Raw genomic sequence first — 16128 nt, forward strand, 5'->3', positions numbered from 1 at the left:
TCGACATTACGAAAGTCAGTCATTTACAATTGTGGTGCCTCGCTATAACATGTACATATATACATTTCAGGGTCCTGTAAGAATAAGAGAAGCTCTCCTTCGCCAGCCAAGTTTGAGCCAGATGCCTCGTAGCAGACGCGACTCATGGGTCGACTCCGACGAGATCGATTCAACTCGCGATTTGTTCGTCGATATACCGTTTCATAGTTTCGAACTCGGCTTTTCCAGTCTATCAAATTGTCAGTCGCCAAGCTTAGAACTCAGGGGCAATGGGGCAATGCCTCATACCGAGATGAGATATCGTATATGTTGCTTTATTACAAGCAAGTGACAAGTTAGCTATGAGCTTCTGGCCGTTTAGCAGATACTCACCAAGTCGGTTACGTTGCGATGCCGCTCAAATCCTGAACGAGCATAGCTGCGTAACTCATCCCGAGTCGATGATTCAGGAATCTCTTTATAGTCGAGATATCAATCAGCTTGCAAGCCTCAAATGGCATGGCAACTCAGATCTAGAATTCCGAATACGGGAGACTAACTGTTCAGCGCCCTGACTATCTCGCGCCATAGACCGAGGACACGCTGTCTTTGTATGAACTAACAGTCGCATCAATATAGCTTCAAGGATGCTTGATGTGGATAGATTTACATACATGATCCAAGCTAATTGCTGGCTTCCTGAGTTTTGAAGGCTGGCTGCGGGAGACAGAGGCAAGCAGTCTCAAAGATGAACGCATCTTTTCAAAAGCTGCCTAAGTCGAGATATGGAAAACTGACGACATCAACCATCAAGATGCCTCAATCTGCTTTGTCGACGGTACCCTGCTAGGTATACTCGAAAATATCCATGACATATTCAGATGATAGTAATCCAATGGCGGCGGAAGCAAGGCGGTGAAATAGATTTTCAAGTGGTGTACTGTCTTGTATCATACAGTCGCATACGATACATCATACCTAGGTCCTTTACGAGGTACCTATGTATGCCTGCCTACCTAGTGGAGTGGTTTTGACAGAGAGAGCTTCATGTATCTATTCTTCCCTATCGCAGGGCAGACAGATCAATGATAATAGTATTGTCGATATGAGAACCACATGAAGGCAACGCTACATAGAGTTGATGGGACGCCTAACTCTGTCACCTCCATTAAGCCCGTTAACACCGAGCCACCCATGGGCAGGTTGTACAGACCCCTCCTTCATTTATCTGACTCTTATTACTTGGCTTCATCTATGAACTTGGCACCTTTGTCGAGATAGGCAAGTTCGTATTCATCGACAAATCGATTCAAAATGCCGTCTATTTCATCCGTCGAAGCCGTCTTGTCTGCTGCCGAGAAGGATAGCTCCAAGCTTCTTGGCCTGGCATTCGGCGAGCAACGCATCACGACGCCCGGCCAATACCTTCCTAGAAGTGGTTAGTAGGCTGAAGAAAACGATAGTCTAGTTACTGATGCGCGAACTCTGCATCTAGATGCACAAAAAGAGCCCCAGATTTCCTTCAACGTATCATCTGGCACCTATATTGTCATCAGTCTGGACCTCGATGCTCCATTTCCATCACTCGGCTTCCTAGGACCCATCCTACACTGGATTCATCCAGGATTTAAGCCATCGGCGAATACCACTGTCACGGGCGAGACCATCTTGACAACATCTGCCCCTTTCGTTGCGAACTACATCGGCCCTGCGCCTCCACCAGGCAGCTCGCCGCACCGGTATGTTTTCTTGCTGTACGAGCAACCGGACGGCTTCAATGTCGAGAAGTATGCTCCAAAGAATGGAAAGCCCGTTGGTAACTGGCAGAGGATAAGGTATGATCTTGATGCATTCGCGAAGGAAGTGAACCTGGGACCAGTTTTGGCGGCGAACTATTTCCGCAGCAACTGAGATTCGACCATTTTGTTTGATGCAAAACTGAGATAATCGTAATATTTATTGCCATAGTAGCTCCCAGATTGTCAGTCATATGAACCTTACAGAGTACAAGGTAGACCGTAGAAATAGTCAGGACCTCTCAGATCTCATTGGTCGTGACCGGGGAGATCACGTGCTTTGTTCCTGGCTTCCCCGAACTTTTTTTCGGAGCAGAAAAAAAGATCGCGACGCTGAGAGTATCAGCAGCATCAGCACTCCCCAGTTTCCCGTGGTGGTGGTTGGCAATCATGCGGTGTCCTTCTCTTGCGCGGTTACCTCACCGTGCTCTATCTGGTTTGACCAGATCGCCTGTGCGTCTTCAATCTCAGAACTTTTTGTATCAACGATGCGCGTCGACGGCCGCTCTCCGTTCACCCATTGCCGGCCCGGCTTATCAGTCGGTTTTCAACAGAAACAATTTGCAACGACGGAATGCCTCCGCTGCTACTGCTGCCGCTGTGTAAGTAGTTTGGATCTTCTAGTGATCATTGAACCTCCCCTCGAATTGCTAGATTATCTTGTGCTTTGTATGTTCAATCGCTAATCTCGTTTTTCTGCTCAGTCTCGAGGCCGCCGCTTCCAATCCCGACGGTCTGTCTCAGGAGGCGATCATTGACAATCTTGACCCTGCTGAAGCGATCAGACTGTCCAGTCTCCGGAACATTGGTATCGCTGTAAGTCATCTTCCGGGAAATTAGAGCATTCCCGTGGAGACACAGCATCTGACCAGTACTTATAGGCACACATTGACAGCGGAAAAACTACCTGTACCGAACGAGTCCTCTTCTACACTGGTCGTATCAAGGCCATCCACGAAGTTCGCGGTCGTGACAATGTTGGTGCCAAGATGGACTCGATGGATCTCGAGCGTGAAAAGGGTATCACTATTCAGTCCGCAGCGACGTTCTGTGACTGGGTAAAGAAGGGAGAGGATGGAAAAGAGGAGAAATACCACATCAACCTGATCGATACACCAGGCCACATCGACTTCACCATCGAAGTGGAGAGAGCGCTGCGCGTTCTGGATGGTGCTGTCATGATCCTGTGCGCTGTGTCAGGTGTCCAGTCTCAGACTATCACGGTCGACCGCCAGATGCGCCGCTACAACGTTCCTCGAATTTCCTTCGTCAACAAAATGGACCGTATGGGTGCCAACCCTTTCAAGGCCGTTGAACAGATCAACACCAAGCTCAAGATCCCTGCTGCTGCCGTCCAAGTGCCAATTGGTGCTGAAGACGAGTTCGAGGGCGTGGTCGACCTGATTCGTATGAAGTCCATTTACAACGAGGGACCGAGCGGTGAGAATATCGTGATTAAGGATGAGATTCCTGAGAAGGTCAAGTCAGTTGTGGAGGAACGGAGAAGGATGCTCATTGAGACGCTTGCCGATGTCGACGACGAGATTGCTGAGCTCTTCCTGGACGAGACTGAGCCTACGGAGCAGCAGCTCAAGGCCGCCATCCGGCGAGCGACCATTGGCTTGAAGTTCACTCCCGTCTTCATGGGTTCTGCACTTGCCAACAAGTCTGTGCAGCCCATGCTTGATGGTGTTATCGACTACCTCCCCAATCCGTCCGAAGTCGAAAACCTCGCTCTTGACCGGAAGCGGGACGAGGCCTCCGTCAAGCTTGTCCCCTACAACTCCCAGCCTTTTGTTGGTCTTGCTTTCAAGCTGGAAGAAAGCAATTTTGGGCAGTTGACCTACATCCGCGTGTACCAAGGTACCCTCCGCAAGGGTTCCAACGTCTTCAATGCTCGCAACAACAAGAAGGTCAAGGTACCTCGCATTGTTCGCATGCACTCCAATGAGATGGAGGAGGTATCAGAGATCGGAGCCGGTGAGATCTGCGCCGTGTTCGGTGTGGATTGCGCCTCTGGCGACACTTTCACCGATGGACAGCTCGGTTACACCATGACTTCCATGTTCGTGCCCGAACCTGTCATCTCGCTTTCTATCAAGCCAAAGAACAACAAGGACTCCGCCAACTTCTCAAAAGCTATGGCTCGTTTCCAGAGAGAGGATCCCACCTTCCGTGTGTCCTACAATGCGGAGAGTGAGGAGACTCTGATTTCTGGCATGGGTGAATTGCATCTTGACATCTACATCGAACGCATGCGTCGCGAATACCGCGTCGATTGTGTGACTGGCCCGCCTCAGGTCGCGTACCGCGAGACCATCGGCAACCGAGTCGAGTTCGACCACTTGCTCAAGAAACAATCGGGAGGTCCTGGTGAATACGCCCGCGTCGTCGGCTGGATGGAGCCCACCGGCAAACTTGAGGACAACAAATTTGAGGAACAGATTGTTGGCGGAAGTATCTCCGAGAAGTTCCTTTTTGCTTGTGAGAAGGGTTTCAACCTTGCTTGCGAAAAGGGTCCGCTCATTGGTCACAAGGTGCTTGGTACCAGGATGGTGATCAACGACGGTGCTACCCACATGACAGATTCGTCTGAAATGTCATTCAAGAACGCTACCCAACAGGCCTTCCGCAAGGCTTTCATGGAAAGCAACCCTTCTGTCCTTGAGCCCATGATGAAGATCGTTGTCACCGCTCCCGGCGAGTTCCAAGGTGACGTTATCTCTCTCCTCAACAAGCGTAATGCCACTATCAATGATACCGAGACCGGTGTGGATGAGTTCACCGTGTATGCGGACTGCAGCTTGAACGGAATGTTCGGCTTCAGTACGCATCTGCGTGCTGCCACCCAGGGCAAGGGTGAATTTACCATGGAGTTCAGCCACTACGAGAAGGCTCAACCTCAATTACAGTATGTGCAATCCTTTCACTCCTGATTGCTAACGTGCCGCTCTGAACAATCACTGACAACTTCTTATAGGAAGGAACTCATTCAGAAGTACCTGAAGGCTCAGGCTGACAGACACAAGAAATAAACGGCTATGCCATCATCTCTTGCCGTTGCGCAGTCATCTTGATTGCAGTCCTTGGCCGCTCCGTACATATCCGACTGGACAGTCTTTTACGAATCTTCTTCTGCTCAAGATGAAGCTCATACATACCCCTCGAGCATCTTGACTTTCTACTCCTACAGCGATCTGTTTCTCTCACGTGTATTCTCATCTCATGTCCTCTTCACCTTTGTGCCCAAAGCATTTGGAGCCATGTATTACTTTGCAATATAGACAAACCCTGTGGGTCTTGTGAGGGATTCTCTTTGGCTTTGTGACAATATACCTTGTTATGGCAGCTGGGAAAAGTAAATTTTAATATAGTTGGCATTTTCTTCACTAGCCGGCGCGAAAATCCCAAAGTGCATTTTTCATATCGTCTCTCAAGTGATTTAGTGTCTCAGGCTTCCAGAACATCCACTGGATGGCTGGGTTGCGTGCCGCCTCAATTCGAGTGATCATGCGGTTCGCCCCAGTACTGATATGGCCCTTATGAGATCCACGTCGCGAAGATAGTCAAACTTTGGAGGTGGGTCTATCTCCTGCTTGCGGGTCAGGACGAACTTCTTCCAGTCCGTTGAAGACCATATCGCTGCGGAGCGAGACGCCGGGGCATGTCGTTTGAGGAGCTCCTGAACGGCTGCGGAGGGTCCCATAGCTAGTCTAAATCGTATCTTTGACCCAGAAATGCAGATACCGGGTCCACAGTATGTCGGAGAACGCTGGGTCGGCGATAGCCGATTGGATCTGCGGGGCGAGGCCGACCTGGGTCATTGCTTCTTGGATGTCCATCTCACGGCCAGAGTCGGTTTTCAGGGCTGCAATTTGTCCGCATGCATAGTCCAGAAGATCGTCGGGCACTGATCAGGATCGGGCCGATTAGCGTAGCGCTGGAAGATCTGGCTGGCCGTGGACGTCTCAAACCCAAGGTATTCTAGCCCAGCGGCACTTTGTTCCTCAATCGGAATGTCCATAGTGATGACATTTGGTCGGTTCCACGTTTGAACCGATGCTGAGGGGTACGAGGATGAGCCGGAGATGCTTGAGGTGAACTGATGAGGAATTGGCAGGTGCTGTATGCGCTGGAGGATGCAAAGAGTAGGAATTAGAGACTAGAGTATAGGGAGATAGGAAGAAGAGGATGAGAGGCCGGGTGACGAAATCGAGAAGATTGTTGTAGGTGACAGCTGCAGGGTCTGTATGCGATAGTAAGAAGGTCAGTTCCTACCTGGGTATCCATGGCTCTGTCACAGAGGTAAACCTGCCTTCCTAGGCTACCACAATTGGGGGGTCCATGGAAGAAGTGAATTAGAAAAAGGATAGGATTGGAGCCGATATTCACTATGACCAACTAGCCTAAAGATTTTGGGTTTATAGAAATTTAGGAGCAAAAGATATAAGCCAGATAGGATATGGGTTCTTGTATGTATTCCTGGACGTCTCTCCCTCCCATCATCGGATAGAAAGATAAGTGATTTCCAAAGTCGATATCATGCTCTTACTAATGGCCGTAGATGAATGGGCATACATTGGGACTGATTACAGAAACTGACTATCGAGCTATTTCCCGGGGTTGTAGGGGAAGGTCAGGAAATTACTCCTCAAAAGCTCTGAGCACGGCAAGAGCAGCAACGGAGAAAGTAGCCACACGGTTATGACCTAGAACATATCAGTTATGTCTCTACCCGCGAAATGGGAACGTTGAAAGGAGTTTGCAACATACCACCGTGGCCTACACGTTCCCACCGAACCTTCTTCACGGCGGCGTCCTTCCCGGACCTGTTCTCCCAGATCTTCACCTCGGTTGGACCACCCTCTTCCTTTTTCTGGTACACAAGGGTACCAGGGGCGTCTTTCTGATTTTCACCAGTGGCAGCAATCCAGACACTACGTCCTTCGTACCAGGGGATCTCGACATCGTTGAACGCGTGAATGATTGCGAGATCCAGGCCTTTGCTGGTGTACCCTGCCTTCGCGTCTTCCTCGGCAGATGGTCCGACACCCGTCAGGCGTGCAAGGCGAGCGGCCGTGTCCCAGTGGTCGACGATATGGCTCCTTACCCATCTTTGTACGCGAGGGTACCCAAACAAGGGAGAGAGCATCGGGGGCGTAAGACCCTTAAAGCTGTAGGATTCAATAAGGTTTCGCAGGTTGCTGAATGATGCGAGGAGGATGACGCCTGCGAACGGTTCGGGGTCTTGAATGGCGGGTTGGACAGCTGCGGGATCCGGCGATCCGAACGCGTAGCGCTCAGCGACCGCGGCGCTGACAGCTGTTCCCAGGCTCTGTCCCGCGATGACAATCCTGGATGGCGGGATGTTCAAGGGACCGGCGGTCAGGAAATTGATGAGGGAGACACCGTCGGTAATTAAGCCTTCTTCCGTTGGGGAGCCCGTGGACACTCCGAACCCACGATAGTCAATTGCGAAGACATGGACGGGGTTCGAGGGCGTTGACAAGCCCAGAAGCATGCGGTAGATTTCAGGTCTCTGAGCGGAGCCGAGATGCGCGGCGTTGCCGTGGACTGCAGTTGCACAAGGATTAGTTAGCGTACTGCATCTTCTGATTGTGTCGCAAGGCGAAGTAATCAATGCGCTTACAGTTGACAACTACTCGAGCGTTAGGGTCGTTGGCTAGGAATTTGAAAGCTGGGGTCCGGGTATAGTCTTCAGCTGGACCAGATGGCTCGTTCGTGTTCAGTTCCTCTTCGTGCTCATGGCAGAGGTGTAGAGGGAGTAAATGCCAGCCATAGATCGTTTCGTTATCGGGGGTAACCAGATTAAATGGTTGGACCTGCGTTTCTGGCCAAGTCAACGACGACCACCTCATGGATAACTGGGCGTTTCCACATACTTAGGAATCCAAAGCGCTCGACCTGGTTGACATCCTCCCACAGAGCAGGATTGACTTTGTTCGCATACAAGGCACTATGCGCATGGAGCCACAGTCGTTAGTCGCGTTCTTAGAAATATCGTTAAGCAAAGCGTACAATCTTTGGACATTGGGCCATGTGAGCGAGCAGATAAAGCTCACATAAACCAGGCCTCCAGCGGCCAGCGTCCAGTAGGCCTTTTTGAAAATCGGTTGTAACTCAACCATTGTGAAGTGGGATCCGATAGCCAAATCCTATGAGCACGCAAGCATATCTCCCAGTATGAGCTTCCGAAAGAAGAGAGCAAAGTATGCGAGCGATGCTCTAAGAGATAGGAAGCGTACCTCGGAGATCCACCAGCTAGAGTCTGAAAGATAAGCCTCTGACGGGGAGGAATATTATCAAAAAACTATCAGGACAGATAGATGATCATATTTGAATCTAAGTGTCGGTTGGAAGCAGCTGTAGGAAGAGAGAAAGAGTCCGTCCCAGAATGATGGAGTAGTGACATCCAGCATAGCATTAATCTTAGAAAAGCGGCGTGATTTCATCGCCCGTGAATCCTCCGCGTTCCTTTTTCTTCTTCTCCGCAACTCACCCTCGCTTCTTTCGTCTCTTACCCTCCAGTCACTCACAGAGCCGTTGGAGATGCTTTTGATCTCCTCTAGCGAGGATTTTCCATCAACAGCCCCGTGTGATATTGCTCAGCATGGCTGAAAAGCGCAAACTCTCCACCCGCGACCGTCGCGAGCCCTCCGCGAAAAGACGTCAATCTGAAGCCGCACCTCAATCTCAGGCTCAACAGGGCTCTTCTTCTAAGAAAAAAGGCTCAACACCGAGTGTTGCTCCCACTCCTCAACCTCCTCCACCTGAACCGGAGGTCATCGAGAAGCCCCTGCCGACGAAGATCAAGGATGGAGAGGCTCTCCCCACGCTATCCGCGCCGCAACCCGCCGACCTTTCGTCCAAAGAGTATCAGTCAATCGCTGAGAGGTGCGTTCTTCCGGGTTTCATCGAGTGCAATGCCCTTCATTTTGTGCTTTCATCTACTTGAGTACGTACTTGAACTGACGCGGTTCCTTTGTCTCCCACAGTGCTGTCCTTCTCGCCTCTCTGGAACGATCGAAGAAGAAATGGCTCAGCGACGGCATTCTAGAGCGATACTACACCAAACCCAAGAAGTCCAAAAGAGAGCAGATTGAAGGCAAAAATCCTCCCAAAGAATCCATGCTGAAAGTTGGACCTTGCAACATCGCCATTGGACCTCACCTTTTCGATGCTATGCTGTACACCGTCAAAGATCCTAACGCGCCGCCACCGATTCAATACACTCCCCCCCAACGGCCGATGGTTCACTATGGCCATCCCAACAACTTCCAGCAGTACCATTCCTATCCTCATCCGCCACCATCTCAGCAGTCACGCCAGCCTGCTCATTACTCGCCCGCCCACTCGGCTTCACCGCAACCGGGTTACCCCCAGGGCAGCCAACATCCGCCTCCACATCCCGCCAGAACACCGAGTCATCCACCTCCTCACAATGCTCCTCGTCCCCCCTATACCCCTCAGTCAGCCCAGCGCCCGCCTGCGACTCAACATGCACAGCCCCCTCAACCTCCAAAGCCCAGTCCGGACCCAGTCATTCAGATGCTTGCAACCCGAGCTGCTTCAGACCCCGATCTCAAGGCGCTGATGAGAGTGGTTGCTAGCAGCAAAGCGTCTCAGGAACAGCTCCGAGCGTTTCAGGCTCATATTGATGAACTGAATGCGATCATTCGTGCGAGAGAGCAACAGCAACAGCGACAGCAACAACAGCAACAAGGGCAGGCTCCAGGCAGTGCTCAGTCGCCGACACCGCGCCAGACGCCGCAACCTGCTCAGCAAGGAGTTCTACAGCGACAGCATCAGCCTCCTCCGCTGCAGAACTCCCAGCAATCGCAGTCAGAGCAGCCGAGTCAACAGCAAGGCCCATCGCAGGCCCAGCCAGGCTCGAACCCCCAACATCGGCCGCAATCACAATCTCAAGCTAAACCGCAGCCGCAGCCGCAGCCGGTGCCAAGAGTGGAAGTTCAAATTCCCAAGCCCTCGCCAGTGACGAAGTCTGCAGCTCAGAATTCCAGCCAAACTCCAACCAAGCAACCTCAGACGCCCACTGCTCAGAAGTCCAATGCTGCTCCTCAGGTCAAACAGGAGCCGGGAACGACTGCGACAACTCGACCGCCGCCTGGTGGAGTATCTAGTCCTAGTATGGCGGTAGTCCCGCCACCCCCTCCAGGCGCAGCTTCTACTCCTCACCAGCCAAACTCGACTCCTGCAGGACGACAAATGACTCAGCCCCCTCCCAATCACACTCCAGCACCGCGTCCAGGTGCGCAGTATCCGCCATTCCAAGGCCAGTCTCCTTCAATTCAGTCGCGCCCACAGCAACACGGCTCTCCTGCCTACTATCGGCCCGCTCCTCCCCCGCCTCCTCCTAGGGTGGGCTACAAGTCGGTTGTCTTTGAGTTTACCTCACCATTGACTCCCTACGGAAGTAGCACTTCGGGCCACGCAGGTTCAGGAGACCGGTATTTGTTTCCGGAGTACTCTATTTTAGAATGGCTTCCTGGAGGAAACACAGTTCTAGCGTCCTTCTTACTCATCCGTAAGGTGGAACCCGACACACCGTTCCCCATAGAAGATGCTTCCGTGACGACCACATCCCGAGCCAAGGGCAAGTCCACCTCCAAGTCGAAGAAAGCGGACAAGAACAAAGACAAGGGAGCGGAAGGCGGGGAGGGCAAAGAGAAGGACAAGAAAGAGAATGACAAGTCCGACGAGGCCGCTAAGGAGAAGGACAAGCCCCAATCTTCTAGCAATCAGGATTCCGCTACGAGCGCTACTGACACCAAGCCGAACGCAACTGACTCGGCCAAAGGGCCAGACGATAAAGGCAATCAGAAGGCTCAGGCAGAAACTCCCAGCAAACCAGACTCCAACAAATCCAAGGAGTCAAAGGAAGACGCAAACAGGTCGAATCTTAAGGAATTCTACCAGCCCGTCACGATTCGTATCTACAGCGCCAACCCGAAGTTCCTAGAGCCTCTGGCGCGGGTGGTCAAGCCACAAGAGGAGGTGCGCAAGTACATGAATGAAGTTATGGACCGTGCAGAACGTGCTCCCGAGGGATTCCTCGCCTTCCGTCTACCGCGCGAGAACAAGGATGAACAAGAGCCTGAAGACACAAGGAAAAGTGGAACTCCGGCTCCTGCCGCAAATTCAGGTGCGCGCAGTCGGTTCCTAAAGAGCAACGCTGCGGACGAGGAATCGGAAATCGAGAACATCAATGGGCCTGTCGAGGAAGAAGACGAAGAGGAGGAGTTGAAGGACTTTTATGGGCCCCCGACTGGTCTCACGCCCGTTAGAGTATGAAATTGAGGTTTATGGCGAGTATTCAGCTCGCATAAGTCATGTATTATATATCTTGTTTGTCGTACCTCTGTAGCGCCAGAGTTCATGAAAGACAGAATCAGTGCTTTGTCCATAGCATGGGAACTCTTCAAGTAAACTTTCCAAACCCAACGACTCGGTATAGATCTTGGATCATGCCGACAAAGATCAAACTTGGGCACGTCTGAGTATCCGCATTTCATTCGTTGCCTGCAACCCGATAGAAACATGGTGACTTGAGGCACAAAAATCAGTGCCTCGGAACTAGGTATCAAATACTTCCACCCCTATGCTCACGCCTATCACCAATCAACCCAGCAGTCTCCAGAAGCCACCTCGCGCCCTCCATTGCAGAATCCCCGGCTCCGGCTTTCAGATTTAGGCTTCGTCTCCGTTCAGCCTCACGAGCTTCAAATTCCCACTTCGCTCGCTGTAATTCGACCGCACTCTGCCTCGGCTCTGATGAGGATGCGTCCGAAGGCTCAGGGACCAATCCCCATATTTCCAGGGTGTAGATGTCTATCTGCTTTCTAACAGTTTGTTCCGACAGTGATGTAGTAGCTGGGGGAAGGAAAACGCCATTGTGGCCGATGGACGAGACAGAGAAAGTTGCAGATTCGAGACTTGCGTCAATGGTCAAGCTGCCTGCACCAAGAGGCGCAGGTTTCAGCTGTTGGCTTCGAGATGGAGGTGGAATCTGGCATCCAATCGCTATGCCCGTACTGCTGGAAAAGTATGCTATGGGGGCGTTGGGCTTTTGCACGGAGGGTGAAGGATTCCCTTGCAGGAGCTGGTGCTTTGGCGAAAGCTCAAAGAGACAGGGCAAGGCTGAAGAGTCGGAAGGCTTCGTTGAAGAATGAGACAATGGTGCAGATTTCCAGGGCTGCGGAAGGTACGCTCCCAGCGTAACCACGCCCTCTCCATGTTCGGATGACTCAGATACAGCACCCTCGAGGAGGAGTAGTGTACCAGCGTGCCATGTGAGAACGTTGTGAGAGAAAGAGGTCAATGATGAACCGTGCGCAGCTGTTGAGAAAACAGGATGCAGGCGCATGTTGCCCCGAAGTAGGTTGACGTTCGACGTAGGAGAAGTGAGGAAGAATGAAAGATGAGATAAAACACTCGACTTGAGGATAGTCGATTCAAAACTGCCGGGAAGCATAATTGTCGACGGAGAGGATGGTGCATTATCTGATGGCTTTTCAATTGTGTCCGTTACTGTTGCGTCAGATCCACTCTTTTTGGTCATGTCCAGGTTCTTGCTGAACAGAAGATGTTCGAAAAGGGGCGTCAATGGATCGAAGAGATATGGTAAAGCGGTCAAAGTAATGTTTGCAAATGATCGGTAACTGATACCACCATTGGAGTCTTCAATACTGAAGGCAGCCAAAATGCTATCAGCCTCTTTTCGAACGCTCTCCATTCGGGCCTCGTTCAGGTCTGAGGTATACGTCGTCACTGGCTCCAAAGGCTTCAAAGGTGCAATGACGATCAAGAGTATAAGAAGACGACGGAATGTAGCGACTGATATTCGAGCTTCATAGACCTTCTTATCGATGCGAGAGTCGTGCTTGAACACGTCAATAGCATCCAACGATTCTAAGGCCGCCAGGGCGAGATCATCATCATCCTCATCCTCACCCTCATAGTCATCGTTGGCAGGCGCATCAACCTCGAAGCCTGTTACACGCGATTTGGCTCCGGAAGATTCGTCTGCCTCCTTACGTACTGGAGACGCACCGAGATCACGCCTCCCAACATCAGCGAGGCTTCCGAACAAAAGCTTGATGCGGTCCTTGCGCGCTCGTCGTAGAACTTTTCCATACCGTTCTGTTAGCAAGACTGCAACCTTTACCATGGCCTCGAAGGTAAGAACACTTGGAGCCAATGTATTCTGAAAGGGAAATGCGCCCAAGTACGAAACCATCCGAAATATCACCGGTCCAGCATCAAGCGGACAATGGGAATCGCTACTGTCCGGAATACCAAGGAAATCCGAAAGGATCTTCTCGTTCCAGTACTTCATGCCCCCTTGATCTATTGCGCGAGAAAAGAAGTTATCTTTGAAGTGAGTGAGCTCCAGCGGAGTGAAACATTTGGTCGCGAAGCGCTCAGCCAGCACATGGCTCAAGTGTTCTGTTTTCGCATTAGATTAGCTTCGCAGACCTGACATTGTTCTCGTGCCAACTGCGTGAAAAAAAAGTGTATGTTGCTAGGAGCCGGTGTAGTGGGGAAGACAGTGATGGTCAACACTAACCTGGGGTGCCTGTGTGGCCCAGATGTTCGGTCGACTGGCCGATACCCATTTTGAGCAGGCAGAGAGAACAAAGGATATATCTCACAATCTAGCGGCCTTCAATGCAGATCGCAGTGCATACACTCGCTCTATCGATTCAAACCTCATCGACGAAGTCGACAAGTGATAGAATGGCTGCCGGACGTGGTGGAATGCGGAGTACTTAAAGAGGAATGGGAGTTTACGATGACACTCAGCTTCAGGCCGCAGATTCGATGGCCAAGACAAGATTATTCATAGTTATCCATATCTGGAGAACCAGACATATTCCACCGGACTAATCGGCTGGATGAACAATAAGCTGTGTTGATGCGAAGAAAGCACCAGAGAGTCTGGACCTTCCATGTGATGACGACGTCACAGAAACGGTTAATAATGGGGCTGCCTTGGCGCCTGGGGCACTCCACTACATGACAGGTCGCTGCCCCAGGCATCGTCGTTGCCATGAAAAGATCTACATTCGAACATCATTTACTCACAGGTATGATTAAAGATAGCGTTACCATGAGAAGCAGTTTTAATAATATTTTCCACACTCAAATTTAATTCACAGCGAGAAATAGGTATAAGATGCGATCATCAAAGAGGTATGATCCATGCCGTGAGAAGGAGTTTACAGCATAACAATGCCGACACCTCCCATTCGCTTCTCATCCGGCAGGTTCTTTTCGTTAACTCCTCCAGGAACAGGGGCGGTGCGATAGTTGTAGAGGTAAAAGTGAAGCTGGCCATCGCCGGCTCCAAATTTGAGTTGCTCGAGGAACAGAGGGTTATCGTGAAGTGTGAGTGCGTTGAACACATCAAAGTGCGCCTATCAAAGATAGTGTCAGCTTCAGCAAGTCGAACCGAAAGAAACGGCAGTGGACTCTGTATAGTTACCTTCTTTGCCAGGATCAGCGCGTCATTCATCAGCATCAGCAGACGCTGCTTGAGAGCCTTCATGTCATTGGTGAAGGCTGTTTCGGTTGCATAGTAATACAGGTAAGCAGCACGCACATTGTCGTGCTTGGGGTTCTGAATGACAGTAGATTCGAGGTTGTAGAAAGAGAAGAAGTCGGTGATCTTGTGCGTTTCGGGGTCCTCTGCCACGTATGCCCAGACAACCTGCTCTTTCACAGTCTCCGGCTTGTGCAGGAGCCAATGGTCGACTTCCTCCCGTGTAAAGGCCTGGTTCAGCGCAAACCTCGACGAGTATCGCAGCAAAAGATCATGCACGGCTTCGATGTCCTTGGGTTCCATGGGGCGAAGACCTGGGGTAGAGGTAGTGCTGGGAAGGTGATTCTTGGTGATCTGGCGCGCCTTGGTGGATCCGGCAGGGAGAGGCGAGAAGCCGACTTCGTAAAGCTTCAACCAGTCCAAAGGGCGGTGGTAGTAGCGGCACGAGCTGACAGGAGTGGGGAGCACCACACCCGCAGTGTAGATGGCTTGGTAAATGCCATTGAGGTAGCAACGACGGGTAATTTCTTTGATAAGAACAGGTGTCAAGCGCTTCGAGCGGAGCTTCTTGTGGATGCACAGGAAATTGATCTCAACGACCTTGAGTTTTTGATTGCGCACACTGATCTCTGTCGGGACACCGCAAATGGACGCCACCAGTTTGCGCGACTTGGTAGCGCGAACACCGACGTGCCATTCCTTTTTCCAGCCAGGCGACATAAGAGCCCTACAGTCAAGATTGTCAGCACTCAAATAATCCACATCCTTACACGCCGGTAGGAATAGATCCCTCGGCCACATTGTGCACCCACCAGTGTAGGAACGACTGCGAATATCTGAACCGGAACATGGCATTGTCATCCTCCACGTAGTGATAGGTCAACAAATCCCACAATTCCTGCAGCTCAGTCTCGTTCGTCAGGTCGAGTGTCGCCCATTCAAACCCTTCAATCAGAGCATCCGGTTCCTTCGAGACCTTTTCAGGATCGATGATCTTGATGGGGCCCCCAGTATCGGTACTGGTCTCATCGAATCGGGGCACAGGCTGCGTCTGCCAGAACTTGTAGGAAGCCATATCCTTCTGATTCTTTCCGGAAACCGACAAACCCGTCAGCAGTTCGGCAATGTTCATTTTGCGCATTGCCTCCGCCGCTTTCTCTTTGTCCATGCCGGCCAGCTCGTTCCTGAGAGCGGGGTTGTTCTCCAACAGCGACTCCGCCATCTGAGGGGTTATTTTCATCGCGCCGTCTTTCTCATGCTTGGACTTCTTGTCGGTGGACTGGGCCTCGGGGGCCTTGCCCTTGCGATCTTTAGAGTCGGACATGACCTCTGGCGTGTGGAGAGAGGATGGGGTGGTTGAAATTCGGGGGAGCGAAACCACAAAACGAATTGCGGGAAGGTTTTCAGCGATGGCCCCACGTCACTATCTTAAGATACTAATGGTGGGAGGCGTTTCGCGGGGGACCACAATAATAATATTTACTCGAGTCGCATTTAGATTAACCACAAGCACAGGGGTAAAATCAGATGCTAACCAATACCAATTCGATTCTAGGTGACACGTATCCTCTTCAAGGCAAATATTAGCCCTTTTTATGGTCTTACAGCCTCCTATGATCTACTTTTAGTTCTCCATGTGCCTCTTATCCTCCGAATGGACCTCGGGAAAGAAATGTATGACACCAGTGTAAGTCCTCCTCGAGTTTACTCGGCTACAGAGGAGGAAAACTCATATTGCAGCACGTCTCTATGCATTGTTCATGTCTATTT

At 51.2% G+C, this 16128-nt stretch overlaps 7 protein-coding genes across 7 annotated transcripts; 3 read left to right on the top strand and 4 right to left on the bottom strand.

Moving 5' to 3' along the window:
• Window positions 1–1293: 1293 nt before the first annotated feature.
• Asppvi_000780 (YbhB/YbcL family Raf kinase inhibitor-like protein) lies at window positions 1294–1890 on the top strand (the record flags this gene model as incomplete). The annotated part of the gene is made up of 2 exons (XM_043297086.1): window positions 1294–1417; window positions 1475–1890. 2 exons carry the CDS (start codon window positions 1294–1296, stop codon window positions 1888–1890), a joined length of 540 nt encoding a protein of 179 aa, XP_043153021.1.
• A 275-nt stretch (window positions 1891–2165) lies between these two features.
• Window positions 2166–4810, top strand: Asppvi_000781 (elongation factor G; the record flags this gene model as incomplete). The annotated part of the gene is made up of 4 exons (XM_043297087.1): window positions 2166–2377; window positions 2480–2591; window positions 2657–4686; window positions 4756–4810. The coding sequence occupies 4 exons, from the start codon at window positions 2166–2168 to the stop codon at window positions 4808–4810; spliced, it is 2409 nt and encodes an 802-aa protein (XP_043153022.1).
• A 678-nt stretch (window positions 4811–5488) lies between these two features.
• Asppvi_000782 (uncharacterized protein) lies at window positions 5489–5799 on the bottom strand (the record flags this gene model as incomplete). Its single annotated transcript, XM_043297088.1, has 2 exons — window positions 5489–5685; window positions 5775–5799. 2 exons carry the CDS (start codon window positions 5797–5799, stop codon window positions 5489–5491), a joined length of 222 nt encoding a protein of 73 aa, XP_043153023.1.
• A 620-nt stretch (window positions 5800–6419) lies between these two features.
• Window positions 6420–7924, bottom strand: Asppvi_000783 (alpha/beta hydrolase; the record flags this gene model as incomplete). The annotated part of the gene is made up of 5 exons (XM_043297089.1): window positions 6420–6484; window positions 6549–7349; window positions 7426–7626; window positions 7679–7752; window positions 7815–7924. 5 exons carry the CDS (start codon window positions 7922–7924, stop codon window positions 6420–6422), a joined length of 1251 nt encoding a protein of 416 aa, XP_043153024.1.
• A 482-nt stretch (window positions 7925–8406) lies between these two features.
• Asppvi_000784 (uncharacterized protein) lies at window positions 8407–11108 on the top strand (the record flags this gene model as incomplete). The annotated part of the gene is made up of 2 exons (XM_043297090.1): window positions 8407–8690; window positions 8792–11108. The coding sequence occupies 2 exons, from the start codon at window positions 8407–8409 to the stop codon at window positions 11106–11108; spliced, it is 2601 nt and encodes an 866-aa protein (XP_043153025.1).
• A 289-nt stretch (window positions 11109–11397) lies between these two features.
• Asppvi_000785 (TLD domain-containing protein) lies at window positions 11398–13432 on the bottom strand (the record flags this gene model as incomplete). Its single annotated transcript, XM_043297091.1, has 2 exons — window positions 11398–13262; window positions 13384–13432. 2 exons carry the CDS (start codon window positions 13430–13432, stop codon window positions 11398–11400), a joined length of 1914 nt encoding a protein of 637 aa, XP_043153026.1.
• Window positions 13433–14035: 603 nt separating this feature from the next.
• On the bottom strand, window positions 14036–15682 carry Asppvi_000786 (glycylpeptide N-tetradecanoyltransferase swoF; the record flags this gene model as incomplete). The annotated part of the gene is made up of 3 exons (XM_043297092.1): window positions 14036–14233; window positions 14302–15085; window positions 15171–15682. 3 exons carry the CDS (start codon window positions 15680–15682, stop codon window positions 14036–14038), a joined length of 1494 nt encoding a protein of 497 aa, XP_043153027.1.
• Between the last annotated feature and the right edge of the window lie 446 nt (window positions 15683–16128).

Source organism: Aspergillus pseudoviridinutans (assembly GCF_018340605.1).
Source record: "Aspergillus pseudoviridinutans IFM 55266 DNA, scaffold_1, whole genome shotgun sequence".
NCBI lineage: Eukaryota > Fungi > Ascomycota > Eurotiomycetes > Eurotiales > Aspergillaceae > Aspergillus > Aspergillus pseudoviridinutans.